A 15,696-nucleotide genomic window follows, 5' to 3' on the forward strand; every position below is an offset into this window, starting at 1 on the left:
ACCCCGTGTTGTTACTAGTATGTGTGACCCTAATCACCCCGTGTTGTTACTAGTATGTGTGACCCTAATCACCCCGTGTTGTTACTAGTATGTGTGACCCTAATCCCCCCGTGTTGTTACTAGTATGTGTGACCCTAATCACCCCGTGTTGTTACTAGTATGTGTGACCCTAATCACCCCGTGTTGTTACTAGTATGTGTGACCCTAATCACCCCACGTTGTTACTAGTATGTGTGACCCTAATCCCCCCGTGTTGTTACTAATATGTGTGACCCTAATCACCCCGTGCTGTTACTAGTATGTGTGACCCTAATCACCCCGTGTTGTTACTAGTATGTGTGACCCTAATCCCCCCGTGTTGTTACTAGTATGTGTGACCCTAATCCCCCCGTGTTGTTACTAGTATGTGTGACCCTAATCCCCCCATGTTGTTACTAGTATGTGTGACCCAAATCACCCCGTATTGTTACTAGTATGTGTGACCCTAATCCCCCCGTGTTGTTACTAGTATGTGTGACCCTAATCCCCCCGTGTTGTTACTAGTATGTGTGACCCTAATCACCCCGTGTTGTTACTAGTATGTGTGACCCTAATCACCCCACGTTGTTACTAGTATGTGTGACCCTAATCCCCCCGTGTTGTTACTAATATGTGTGACTCTAATCACCCCGTGTTGTTTCTAGTATGTGTGACCCTAATCAACCCGTGTTGTTACTAATATGTGTGACCCTAATCCCCCCGTGTTGTTACTAGTATGTGTGACCCTAATCCCCCCGTGTTGTTACTAGTATGTGTGACCCTAATCACCCCGTGTTGTTACTAGTATGTGTGACCCTAATCCCCCCGTGTTGTTACTAGTATGTGTGACCCTAATCACCCCGTGTTGTTACTAGTATGTGTGACCCTAATCACCCGTGTTGTTACTAGTATGTGTGACCCTAATCACCCCGTGTTGTTACTAGTATGTGTGACCCAAATCACCCCGTATTGTTACTAGTATGTGTGACCCTAATCCCCCCGTGTTGTTACTAGTATGTGTGACCCTAATCCCCCCGTGTTGTTACTAGTATGTGTGACCCTAATCCCCCCGTGTTGTTACTAGTATGTGTGACCCTAATCCCCCCGTGTTGTTACTAGTATGTGTGACCCTAATCCCCCCGTGTTGTTACTAGTATGTGTGACCCTAATCACCCCGTGTTGTTACTAGTATGTGTGACCCTAATCCCCCCGTGTTGTTACTAGTATGTGTGACCCTAATCACCCCGTGTTGTTACTAGTATGTGTGACCCTAATCACCCCGTGTTGTTACTAGTATGTGTGACCCTAATCACCCCGTGTTGTTACTAGTATGTGTGACCCTAATCCCCCCGTGTTGTTACTAGTATGTGTGACCCTAATCCCCCCTGTGTTGTTACTAGTATGTGTGACCCTAATCACCCCGTGTTGTTACTAGTATGTGTGACCCTAATCACCCCGTGTTGTTACTAGTATGTGTGACCCTAATCACCCCGTGTTGTTACTAGTATGTGTGACCCTAATCACCCCGTGTTGTTACTAGTATGTGTGACCCTAATCACCCCGTGTTGTTACTAGTATGTGTGACCCTAATCCCCCCGTGTTGTTACTAGTATGTGTGACCCTAATCAACCCCTATTGTTACTAGTATGTGTGACCCTAATCCCCCCGTGTTGTTACTAGTATGTGTGACCCTAATCACCCCGTGTTGTTACTAGTATGTGTGACCCTAATCACCCCGTGTTGTTACTAGTATGTGTGACCCTAATCCCCCCTGTGTTGTTACTAGTATGTGTGACCCTAATCACCCCGTGTTGTTACTAGTATGTGTGACCCTAATCACCCCGTGTTGTTACTAGTATGTGTGACCCTAATCCACCCGTGTTGTTACTAGTATGTGTGACCCTAATCCCCCCTGTGTTGTTACTAGTATGTGTGACCCTAATCCCCCCGTGTTGTTACTAGTATGTGTGATCCTAATCACCCCGTGTTGTTACTAGTATGTGTGACCCTAATCACCCCGTGTTGTTACTAGTATGTGTGACCCTAATCACCCCGTGTTGTTACTAGTATGTGTGACCCTAATCCCCCCGTGTTGTTACTAGTATGTGTGACCCTAATCACCCCGTGTTGTTACTAGTATGTGTGACCCTAATCCCCCCGTGTTGTTACTAGTATGTGTGACCCTAATCCCCCCGTGTTGTTACTAGTATGTGTGACCCTAATCCCCCCGTGTTGTTACTAGTATGTGTGACCCAAATCACCCCGTATTGTTACTAGTATGTGTGACCCTAATCCCCCCGTGTTGTTACTAGTATGTGTGACCCTAATCACCCCGTGTTGTTACTAGTATGTGTGACCCTAATCCCCCCGTGTTGTTACTAGTATGTGTGACCCTAATCCCCCCGTGTTGTTACTAGTATGTGTGACCCTAATCCCCCCGTGTTGTTACTAGTATGTGTGACCCAAATCACCCCGTATTGTTACTAGTATGTGTGACCCTAATCCCCCCGTGTTGTTACTAGTATGTGTGACCCTAATCACCCCGTGTTGTTACTAGTATGTGTGACCCTAATCCCCCCGTGTTGTTACTAGTATGTGTGACCCTAATCCCCCCGTGTTGTTACTAGTATGTGTGACCCTAATCACCCCGTGTTGTTACTAGTATGTGTGACCCTAATCCCCCCCGTGCTGTTACTAGTATGTGTGACCCTAATCCCCCCGTGTTGTTACTAGTATGTGTGACCCTAATCCCCCCCGTGCTGTTACTAGTATGTGTGACCCTAATCCCCCCGTGCTGTTACTAGTATGTGTGACCCTAATCACCCCGTGTTGTTACTAGTATGTGTGACCCTAATCCCCCCTGTGCTGTTACTAGTATGTGTGACCCTAATCCCCCCGTGCTGTTACTAGTATGTGTGACCCTAATCACCCCGTGCTGTTACTAGTATGTGTGACCCTAATCCCCCCGTGTTGTTACTAGTATGTGTGACCCTAATCACCCTGTGCTGTTACTAGTATGTGTGACCCTAATCCCCCCGTGTTGTTACTAGTATGTGTGACCCTAATCCCCCCGTGTTGTTACTAGTATGTGTGACCCTAATCACCCCCTATTGTTACTAGTATGTGTGACCCTAATCACCCCGTGTTGTTACTAGTATGTGTGACCCTAATCCCCCCGTGTTGTTACTAGTATGTGTGACCCTAATCCCCCCCGTGCTGTTACTAGTATGTGTGACCCTAATCCCCCCGTGCTGTTACTAGTATGTGTGACCCTAATCACCCCGTGTTGTTACTAGTATGTGTGACCCTAATCACCCCGTGTTGTTACTAGTATGTGTGACCCTAATCACCCCGTGTTGTTACTAGTATGTGTGACCCTAATCACCCCGTGTTGTTACTAGTATGTGTGACCCTAATCACCCCGTGTTGTTACTAGTATGTGTGACCCTAATCACCCCGTGTTGTTACTAGTATGTGTGACCCTAATCCCCCCGTGTTGTTACTAGTATGTGTGACCCTAATCACCCCGTGTTGTTACTAGTATGTGTGACCCTAATCACCCCGTGTTGTTACTAGTATGTGTGAGATACAAGTTGTTTCTAAACACCATACAAAACCTGCCGGGAGCAGCATCAGGACCTACACACAACCTGCAGGGAGCAGCATCAGGACCTACACACAACCTGCCGGGAGCAGCATCAGGACCTACACACAACCTGCAGGGAGCAGCATCAGGACCTACACACAACCTGCAGGGAGCAGCATCAGGACCTACACACAACCTGCAGGGAGCAGCATCAGGACCTACACACAACCTGCAGGGAGCAGCATCAGGACCTACACACAACCTGCAGGGAGCAGCATCAGGACCTACACACAACCTGCAGGGAGCAGCATCAGGACCTACACACAACCTGCAGGGCGCAGCATCAGGACCTACACACAACCTGCAGGGACTAACATCAGGACCTACACACAACCTGCAGGGAGCAGCATCAGGACCTACACACAACCTGCAGGGAGCAGCATCAGGACCTACACACAACCTGCAGGGAGCAGCATCAGGACCTACACACAACCTGCAGGGAGCAGCATCAGGACCTACACACAACCTGCAGGGAACAGCATCAAGACCTACACACAACCTGCAGGGAGCAGCATCAGGACCTACACACAACCTGCAGGGAGCAGCATCAGGACCTACACACAACCTGCAGGGAGCAGCATCAGGACCTACACACAACCTGCAGGGAGCAGCATCAGGACCTACACACAACCTGCAGGGAGCAGCATCAAGACCTACACACAACCTGCAGGGAGCAGCATCAGGACCTACACACAACCTGCAGGGTGCAGCATCAGGACCTACACACAACCTGCAGGGAGCAGCATCAGGACCTACACACAACCTGCAGTGACTAGCATCAGGACCTACATATAACCTGCAGGGAGCAGCATCAGGACCTACACACAACCTGCAGGGAGCAGCATCAGGACCTACACACAACCTGCAGGGAGCAGCATCAGGACCTACACACAACCTGCAGGGCCCAGCATCAGGATCTGCACACAACCTGCAGGGAGCAGCATCAGGACCTACACACAACCTGCAGGGAGCAGCATCAGGACCTACACACAACCTGCAGGGAGCAGCATCAGGACCTACACACAACCTGCAGTGACTAGCATCAGGACCTACATATAACCTGCAGGGAGCAGCATCAGGACCTACACACAACCTGCAGGGTGCAGCATCAGGACCTACACACAACCTGCAGGGAGCAGCATCAGGACCTACACACAACCTGCAGGGAGCAGCATCAGGACCTACACACAACCTGCAGGGAGCAGCATCAGGACCTACACACAACCTGCAGGGAGCAGCATCAGGACCTACACACAACCTGCAGGGAGCAGCATCAGGACCTACACACAACCTGCAGGGAGCAGCATCAGGACCTACACACAACCTGCAGGGAACAGCATCAAGACCTACACACAACCTGCAGGGAGCAGCATCAGGACCTACACACAACCTGCAGGGAGCAGCATCAGGACCTACACACAACCTGCAGGGAGCAGCATCAGGACCTACACACAACCTGCAGGGAGCAGCATCAGGACCTACACACAACCTGCAGGGAGCAGCATCAAGACCTACACACAACCTGCAGGGAGCAGCATCAGGACCTACACACAACCTGCAGGGAGCAGCATCAGGACCTACACACAACCTGCAGGGCCCAGCATCAGGATCTGCACACAACCTGCAGGGAGCAGCATCAGGACCTACACACAACCTGCAGGGAGCAGCATCAGGACCTACACACAACCTGCAGGGAGCAGCATCAGGACCTACACACAACCTGCAGTGACTAGCATCAGGACCTACATATAACCTGCAGGGAGCAGCATCAGGACCTACACACAACCTGCAGGGTGCAGCATCAGGACCTACACACAACCTGCAGGGACTAACATCAGGACCTACACACAACCTGCAGGGACTAGTATCAGGAACTACACACAACCTGCAGGGAATAGCATCAGGACCTACACACAACCAGCAGGGAGCAGCATCAGGACCTACACACAACCTGCAGGGACTAGCAGCATCAGGACCTACACACAACCTGCAGGGAGCAACATTAGGACCTACAAACAACCAGCAGGAAGCAGCATCAGGACCTACACACAACCTGCAGGGAACAGCATCAGGACCTACACACAACCTGCAGGAAGCAGCATCAGGACCTACACACAACCTGCAGGGAACAGCATCAGGACCTACACACAACCAGCAAGGAGCAGCATCAGGACCTACACACAACCTGCAGGGAGCAGCATCAGGACCTACACACAACCTGCAGGAAGCAGCATCAGGACCTACACACAACCTGCAGGGAGCAGCATCAGGACCTACACACAACCTGCAGGAAGCAGCATCAGGACCTACACACAACCAGCAAGGAGCAGCATCAGGACCTACACACAACCTGCAGGGAGCAGCATCAGGACCTACACACAACCTGCAGGAAGCAGCATCAGGACCTACACACAACCTGCAGGGCGCAGCATCAGGATCTGCACACAACCTGCAGGGAGCAGCATCAGGACCTACACACAACCTGCAGGGAGCAGCATCAGGACCTACACACAACCTGCAGGGCGCAGCATCAGGACCTACACACAACCTGCAGGGAGCAGCATTACGACCTACACACAACCTGCAAGGAGCAGCATCAGGACCTACATACAACCTGCAGGGAGCAGCATTAGGACCTACACACAACCTGCAGGGAGCAGCATTAGGACCTACACACAACCTGCAGGGAGCAGCATTAGGACCTACACACAACCTGCAGGGAGCAGCTTCAGGACCTACACACAACCAGCAAGGAGCAGCATCAGGACCTACACACAACCTGCAGGGAGCAGCATCAGGACCTACACACAACCTGCAGGAAGCAGCATCAGGACCTACACACAACCTGCAGGGCGCAGCATCAGGATCTGCACACAACCTGCAGGGAGCAGCATCAGGACCTACACACAACCTGCAGGGAGCAGCATCAGGACCTACACACAACCTGCAGGGAGCAGCATCAGGACCTACATACAACCTGCAGGGAGCAGCATTAGGACCTACACACAACCTGCAGGGAGCAGCATTAGGACCTACACACAACCTGCAGGGAGCAGCATTAGGACCTACACACAACCTGCAGGGAGCAGCTTCAGGACCTACACACAACCTGCAGGAAGCAGCATCAGGTAACGGTAAGGTCTGAATTGTTAGAATAATGTACAAGGTAATATTCAGGATAAGGATTGTGGTGATCCCCTCCCTGAATACTGCCCCCCATTATACACCACAAAACCAAACCTTTACCTATTGTCAACCTGTCCCCATCTGCCACCACCAGGAGAGGATGAGGACCCTTCAAGATCACACAACGTCCCCCAAAATATCTGCAGGTATAATGGTAAATACAGCATATAAAATCAGGACATCAGTGGCAAAGAAAAGGTTAAAGAGATTATAATAAGTTTCAGTTTTGTTTCAGTAGAAGTGAATCCTGAGGATGGAGAGGAGGATATAAGAGCAGAGGATGCGGGGGTCGGACTGCAGACTGCAGGAGGATTCCCCGGCCGTCACACTGCTGAGTGCTCAGCACAGACACTACAGATCCTTCTTCTACTCCCTGATTATACATCACACATCTTATATCTGCAATCTCCAGGCAGAACATTGTATATTCTCCCTATCACTATATGGGGACATCACTATATGGGAACATCACTATATGGAGACATCACTATATGGGGGCATCACTATATGGGGGCATCACTATATGGAGACATCACTATATGGGGGCATCACTATATGGAGACATCACTATATGGGAACATCACTATATGGAGACATCACTATATGGGAACATCACTATATGGAGACATCACTATATGGGAACATCACTATATGGAGACATCACTATATGGGGGCATCACTATATGGGGGCATCACTATATAGGGACATCACTGTATGGGGTCATCACTGTATGGGGGCATCACTATATGGGGACATCACTGTATGGGGGCATCACTGTATGGGGACTTCACTGTATGGGGGCATCACTATATGGGGGCATCACTATATGGGGACATCACTATATGGGGGCATCACTATATGGGGACATCACTGTATGGGGGCATCACTGTATGGTGACATCACTATGTGGGGGCATCACTATGTGGGGACATCACTATATGGGGACATCACTATGTGGGGGCATCACTATATGGGGACTTCACTGTATGGGGGAATCACTATATGGGGGCATCACTATATGGGGACATCACTATGTGGGGGCATCACTATGTGGGGGCATCACTATATGGGGGCATCACTATATGGGGGAATCACTATATGGGAACATCACTTTATGGGGACATCACTTTATGGGGACATCGCTATACGGGGCATCACTATATGGGGGCATCACTATATGGGGGCATCACTATATGGGGGCATCACTATATAGGGACATCACTATATGTGGGCATCACTATATGAGGGCATCACTATATGGGGACATCACTATATGGGGAAATCACTATATGAGGGCATCACTATATGGGGACATCACTATATGGGGACATCACTATATGTGGGCATCACTATATAGGGGCATCGCTATATAGGGGCATCACTATATGGGGGCATCACTATATGGGGACATCACTATATGGGGACATCACCATATGAGGGCATCACTATATGGGGACATCACTATATGGGGACATCACTATATGGGGGCATCACTATATGGGGGCATCACTACATAGGGGCATCACTATATGGGGACACTATATCACCCAATTACAATGTATAATTATTTCTTTCTTCTTCTGTTATTATATATACACTTTTATGCGTTAGTCTTTGCAGTATGCCATCATCATTTTCTAGATAAAGGATCCTTAGATTCTGTGAACATTACATTTTTCAAGATCTCTGTTTGCTGTCAGTAAACTTTGGATAAAATAACGTCAATATAATATGCTTAAAGGGAACCTGTCAGCTCCCGAGTCACAGATCTAAGAACCCTATGTCCTAGTAGTTGAAGTTTCCTGCCTATCTTGAGAAAATTTGTGGCATAAATGCAGGGAAATCCTTATGTTCATTTATATGCAAAATAGTATTTCAGTGCACAATGGGCGGGGCTTTGAAAGCTGATGAAGCCTTTAAAGGGAAGCTAACAGCTACCAAATCACCACCCCCTCCTTTCCAGTCTTACCAGACTTACCTTTCCTGTTTTCCAGAGGTAATTCATTTTCCTAATTTTTTGTCTTAATTTTTATGCAAATGAGCTTCTCGGTGCACCAGAGGCGGGGTTATAATTGAAGTTGTTCACATTTTCTTCTTTTACAACACCCAAATCAATTCAGAGCCCCGAAAACAATAGACAAATGAAAACAGGTGCAAGGGTAGCTATGGCTCCGCCCCCCAAGCACCGAAATGGTCATTTACATACAAATAAACATGAAAATGACTCTAAAATGGCAGATTGTTAAGAAACAAGGGATATATGTCTGGGAAGCTTATAAAGTGCCCTACACAATGCTGGTCTTACTTGTGGGGTGATTTGGGAACTGACAGGCTCCTTTTTAGGGGTTGTCTAGGATGATTATATTGATGACCTATCCATACAGTATACATAGGGTCAGCCATCAATGTCACATCAGTGGAGAAACAACATCCCGCAGCCTCTAGAGCCAGAATCAACACCGAGACTGATCCTTAAAGAACAGCGCCACCCTCTGTGTAGTGGCCGAGTGGTGTTACTACACCTTACTTGTAATATTGTTTGTATATGTTTAGTGTTAATTTTTTTCTTCATGCTGGTACATACTTAGGATTTTTTTTAATCATATAAAACTACAAAGGTTTTGAGGAATTATCTAGGCTAAAAATATTAGCAACATATCTATAGAGGAGGTGCTCAATATCAGATTAGTGGGGGTCCTACACCCAGTAAAATCCATACATCAGCTGTCCTTATTGGATTGTACACAGAGAATGGGATAAGAAGCAAACAGCGCCTTTCTCTGTGTAGTGGTTAGATCATGTTACTGCAGATCAGCTTCCATTTATATGAATAACAGCTAAGATGTAGTAACTGTGTCTGACCACCGAACAGAGAATGGCGCTGTCTGCTTCCTGTCTTATTCGCTAATTATCATCTGCTAATAAGAGCTGATCTATGGGGGTGCTGGATGTAGGACCCCACTAATCTTATCTTGATGTCCTATTAACCTTTAACCTTTTTATTTATTCTTTATAAAAATTTCAAGCCCCTCCCCATTCCTTCAAAATAAACATAGAAAACAGGTTTTACATCCCCGTGACCAATATTATACTTACCCCATATGGTGAACGCTATGATGGAACAAAACATGACAATGTGGTGGGTATGGATAGCAAATAGGCTCCGCCCATTTAAATGGGGTGTCCTCAACCTAAGTAGTGGTAGTAGCAAATACAACCCCCTTTATCACACCCCAACATTAATAGCGATACCACAACCCTAAAAACATATTCACTCCAAACCAAAGGGTTTTAATTTTTTTTCTTCCAAAACTTGAGGTTTTGCAGTTCAAATGGAAAGCCCCTCTAAGGTTGCTTTCATTTTATCTCCTGACATTACCTTACAAAGGAGGCCTAGGACGTTTCCCCTGCATGTTCATAGGTCATGAAAGCGGGAGGAGGAGTGAACATTGACACCAACCAATGATTGGCTGCTGCAGATGTTCAGGGTGTGTCCCCAGTGATGGCACTGTCCATATATGGAAAGTTATATCACAGGGAACCTCCCAGAGTGTACTCTCAGCGGAGATCAGGGATGGATGCTATAATGTTGCATCCGTCCCCTATAGGATATTATGGCCTCCACTGAGCGTATATTCTTCTAGCAGGAAGCAGAATGATATTGTGTAGCTTTCCATCCAGTATTTCCTGCAGGATCCAGCATACACTGAGCAGATAGAGCTAAAAAGTAAGCCCCCACCACCCAGTATAGTCTTTGAGTATACCCCAAGTATACATAACCGGGGGGCTTTACTGAACATATCCATAAAACTAGATGTGAATGTAGCCCTAATCAAGACATTTTTAAGCTGGCCCCGGCTTATCCCACGTAATGGGCCAGGCTGCTTAGTTTTATGCAAATTTTTACAAGCCCCACCCACACTGACCCTTGAATATCCCATGGTACCCAGGACACATACATTTAAACATGCAAACCCCCGACCAGCATCCTTAAAAATATAGACCTGTAACCAAACTCTGCAAATTCTCACTTCTTCCTGTTCTTGCAGTTCTCTTCACTCCTCGGCAGACAACACCCTGAATTCTTGGCATCAACAGATTCTCTGTGGTGAGTAAATAGGATCCCAGGAATGAGTGATGACCTAAGAACAGGCTCGGCTCCAGGTATCAGTAGGCCCCTGGGTGACGGAGCCTCAGTGGGCCCCTTTGCAGTGAACTCAAGTGGCAGCATTCAAAAAATTCCTTAGATACAGTCTTATGTGGGCCCCCCCCCAGACGTTCTGGGCCCCCAGCACTTGCCCATGTATGTCCAGGGCTGGGGCTGGCCCTGACTAGGTAGGGATGTGAGACCTAGGGAAATTAATTTCTTGCCTTTGTGTCTTTTATAAAGTGACAATCTTTATACATAAATACGTCAAAATAAAAAGTGTGTTTAACCCATTTTGAGTGTTTTTGTGATAAAGATGGTTTAACGGTCATAGCTTTTATATTTGTACATTGTTTGAGGCTGGTGAAATGTTTAAAAAAAAAAAATTGTACAGGAACTTTTTTTTAGTTTTTTTAGTTTTTTTTCCTCAATTTCAAGAGTGGAGCAAAGAGCTCGTCCTTCTATCCCCAGGAAGCTGCTAGTTTACAGAGATAAGGGGGCAACAAAGTATTGTAAGGGGCAAAAGAAAAGTACATAAGGGGCAAATAAATGAGATGGAGAATAATAGGGGGGCGCAGTCTTAGATGACACATTCAAATATAAAAATGCACTAATGGGTAATATTTCAGCCACATGGTGGTGGTGTGGTAGTGGGATGCTACTTAACCAATGGATAAAAATATGGGACCTACGGATTGGAAAAGGACCTTATTACCTGGGTGGGAAATCTCCCATTAGGTCCATTGGGCAGCAACTCCAGGGACCAGATTTTCTAATGTCCCAACTCCAGGACATAACAGAGGCAAACTTGAGGTGATGCCCACCTTCATTCAGAAAATACTTGGGAAATATGCAAATACATTCCTTTTCCAGGAAGGGATAAAGCAAGCATTGCCTCTAAGCTACCTTGTAAGGCAGCTCCCTTAACATCAAACATGACTTTAAGGGGTTTAATTTTTTTTTACCCTCTACTCTGTCCCTCTACTTGAGGTTTTGCAGTTCAAATGGAAAGCCCCTCTAAGGTTAATTTCATTTTATTTTCCGCCATTACCTTACAAATAAGGCCTAGTACGTTTCCCCTGCATGTTCATAGGTCATGAAAGCGGGAGGAGGAGTGAACATCGACACCAACCAATGATTGGCTGCTGCAGATGTTCAGGGTGTGTCCCCAGTGATGGCACTCATTTTCCAGGAAGGGATAAAGCAAACATTGCCTCTTAGCTACCTTGTAAGGCAGCTCCCTTAACATCAAACATGACTTTAAGGAATCCTTATAAAATAAAGCCAAACCAGTATAACTATTCCAGGAGAAACAGATTCTCGACAGTATATGTTTCGATGTGGTTGCATCTCTTCAGTACAGTGTAGGAAACTGGTTTAGCTGACTAAGATCGGGAAGTGAGAGCTCTCTCCGTATGGAGACTTTGCCATCAGATACCTATAACTCTCTAGTTATTTTTTTACTCTTAGGTTTCCAAATGCAGACAAATGGCCAAGCTTCTAACTTCCCATTTGGAACTTCAAAACCCTCAAATCAACCGCCTTTGTTTTCATTCAATAGCCCAAGCTCAGCTTTTCCGGCACCCAATGTCATTCAGCCATCCTCATTCACAACACCAACTATTCAATCTTCACCACTAACGTCAAAAAGCATCATCCAACCAGCAACATTTGCAATGCAATCTCCAGCCCCAAACCTAAGATTCCCAGCTCCGGTATATACTACCACAACAGAGACACCACCGGCTATGGGGACCACCACTCAAGAGCCCATAACTAATGGAGGTAGATGTCTTCTCAGTTTCCCACCATTTCTTATTTTCTTTGCTCATACTACATTTTAATTAATTTTGTGTTTTTCTAGGTTCCTCAGAGCTGTTTGGGTTTCAAGTTCCTACGGTAAGTACATGATACTGGCTTCATGATATCAGAAGGCGTCATCACTCATATCTGTGTTCATCCTATTGTGACCATAGTTCAAGTGACCTAAACTTACATTGTAGAGCCCTAAGTTGCAGCTAATTTGGGTCATTAGACCCTCATTTAGGATAGGATTTCCAGGCACAGTAACTACTAGTGATCTGCCTGCTCTCCTGGTACCTGGAGAAGCAGACAACTTTGTGCACAGTGGGGGTCATTTACTAAGGGTCTGATTCACGTTTTCCCGACGTGTTACCCGAATATTTCCGATTTGCCCCGATTTTTCCTGAATTGCCCCGGGATTTTGGCGCACGCGATCAAGATTGTGGTGCATCGGCGCAGGCATGCACGCAACGGAAATTGGGGACGTGGCCGAACGATAACCCGACGGATTGGGAAAAAACGCAGCATTTAAAAAAAAAAAAAGTGTCGCGGGACTTGCACTTACCTTCACCAGGTATAGGATGGTGCATTCCGGCGGACCTCGGGGAACTTCAGCGCAGCAGCGACATCTGGTGGACGGCGGAGGAACTGCCTTAGTGAATCGCCGGAAGACCTGAATCCATCTCAGAGAACGCGCCGTTGGATCGCGAATGGACCGGGTAAGTAAATCTGCCCCAGTGTATCAAAGGGTTGTAGAACTGAAGGAGCTTGCCCCAAAGCTATATAATTTGGGACTTTCTTTTTCACCTGTTTGTTTTGAAGACCCAACCGGACAACATCCTTGGACAACAGTATGAATACAAGATCCGTCCCTGTATTGATCTCATTGACTCATTGAGGTCACTGGGGGTCGAGAAGGATTTGGCGTTACCGGCGATCGCTGTGGTCGGGGATCAAAGTTCTGGGAAAAGTTCTGTTCTGGAGGCTCTGTCTGGAGTCAATCTTCCGAGAGGCAGCGGTAAGATCCTGGTCACCATAGATAGATATAAGTTTAACATTCCTGGTAGAAGGACAACGGCAGGAACTTATGTATATAGGGTATAAAGGTGGAAGTCACAGCCAAGCCTTGACACATCAGTATTATACACATAAAGAGTAGTGGGGACGCAGTTACAAATAGTCACTAGGTCGTATCTTCAACACACTTGAGTCAAAATTGAGGTCAAGAATTTTCCAAAGGCCACTGAATCTCCTCTACCGGCACCAACAGACGAGACTAGAGAAATATCCACCAAATATCTCTTCAGCCTGAGGTCATGTATGACTGCCCTTACTACTCCAGTAAAGAGATACCACAAGGCGTCCATTTCTTGAGGTAGTAAAGCCACCACCAACCATGATGACCCTTCCACCATTAGGTTTTGGTTATTTTGATGGCTGTGTTCCATTTTGTCCAAACATAGTGAGCGAAAAGTTTCACTTTTGTCTTATCTGTCCAGAAAATAGCCTCCCAAAAGAAAGGGGGAACAAGATTTTTGGGTTTCCTTAGAGGTGTCCTTCCATGGCAGCTCCTCTACTGCAATAGTGGACCCATGACAAGGGATTATGGACTCCTTACATTGTCTCCTTCCCATTAACCACATCCATAAACCCCTCCCCAAAGGAGACACGGACCCTGGAGTGGATTATATTGGCCACAGCAGCCAACAATACATAACAATAAAATATATAACAGTTATCCAACCAAGCAGAGGAGGTCATCGGATCCCAAATCTTAACACTTTTTGATCTTACCCCCAACCATTTACCCTGTTCAGGGGCACCATGTTTCCTCGTAATGGCAAGGTGACTTCTATAATTCCAACTAACTGCCAGACCATTGCTTATAAAACCTAATTACTACAAAATGACTTCCAAACCTCCCCACAGACTATCAGTACTCCTCTCATTCCACACTGGCCAAATACCTTAGACCTCCTGTTATAACCTAAAGGAGGGTGGGTGGGGGATGTTCTTCCTCAGAGACCTCTTGGAAAAAGGCAGTTACCCGTTCCCAGGCTTAAAACTTAACTCCCACAAATCCCCTAAATGCTCCTCCCCTTACTTAACCCCACCAATCCCTTTGAATCCCCACAACCCTCGTCATGTTGGCCTTCCCCTAGGCTACGCCCCAAAAGCTTCGATAGTGTGAAGAGACTTATGGCATTTTAGCTTTAGTTTTAGTTATTTTTCAGCATTGCCCCTTGTTCTCCTATAATAAGTTTTAAAGAGTTTTTCCAGGACTATTGGACCCAGGCCATGGTGGGAACTACAAGAACACATAGTTACCCTACTCTGGCTCCCGGGTATCTCAGGTTTCTGGACCTGCACAAGGGCAGACATTTCCAGGGGTTATGAGAAACCCTTCATCCAATCAGTGGCCTCCTTGGACTAATGGACAGCAACGGAAGTAAAGTCCCCTGGAGAATGGAAGTGGCACTATGAGGCTTATTTACTAAGGGTCTGCGGAACGCATTTCCGTCGGAATTCCCGACGTTTTCAGGATTTGCACCACTTTGACAGGTATTTAGAAGGGGATTGTGTCGCACCTGATCGGATTTTGGCGCAGCGGCGTTGGCTTTCATGCGATAGAAATCGTATGTCCCTGGTTCATCATGATGAAAATCCATCCTGATAAACCAGGGACATTACTCATAGATCCGGGCACCGTGACTGTGGTATCTTCTTATATTTGTTACCCATGGCCACCTCCCTTCTAAAATCAACTTTATGCTCAATAATTATGCTAACTGAACCAGAAGGGCTCTAGGAGGTGTTACCAGACCCTCTCTTTGCTGTCGCTTTCACGACTGTTACACTGTGCAGAAGCTCATCAGCCTCCCACTTTGTGAGATT

The 15,696-nt window shown here is 46.9% G+C and overlaps 1 protein-coding gene across 2 annotated transcripts in view; it reads left to right on the forward strand.

Moving 5' to 3' along the window:
* LOC140119600 (interferon-induced GTP-binding protein Mx2-like) overlaps window positions 1-15,696 on the forward strand; it is an 87,949-nt gene that overhangs the window by 49,404 nt on the left and 22,849 nt on the right. Inside the window, exons 2-5 of one of the 2 annotated variants that reach the window (XM_072138811.1) lie at window positions 10,901-10,959; window positions 12,469-12,783; window positions 12,863-12,897; window positions 13,624-13,819. In XM_072138811.1, coding sequence (XP_071994912.1) covers window positions 12,477-12,783; window positions 12,863-12,897; window positions 13,624-13,819 — 538 coding nt within the window. In that variant the 5' untranslated portion in view covers window positions 10,901-10,959; window positions 12,469-12,476. Of the gene's footprint in view, window positions 1-10,900; window positions 10,960-12,468; window positions 12,784-12,862; window positions 12,898-13,623; window positions 13,820-15,696 lie in introns of those variants that run through there. The other variant, XM_072138812.1, reaches the window with a different exon arrangement.

This window comes from Engystomops pustulosus, chromosome 2, assembly GCF_040894005.1.
Source record: "Engystomops pustulosus chromosome 2, aEngPut4.maternal, whole genome shotgun sequence".
NCBI classification, from domain to species: domain Eukaryota; kingdom Metazoa; phylum Chordata; class Amphibia; order Anura; family Leptodactylidae; genus Engystomops; species Engystomops pustulosus.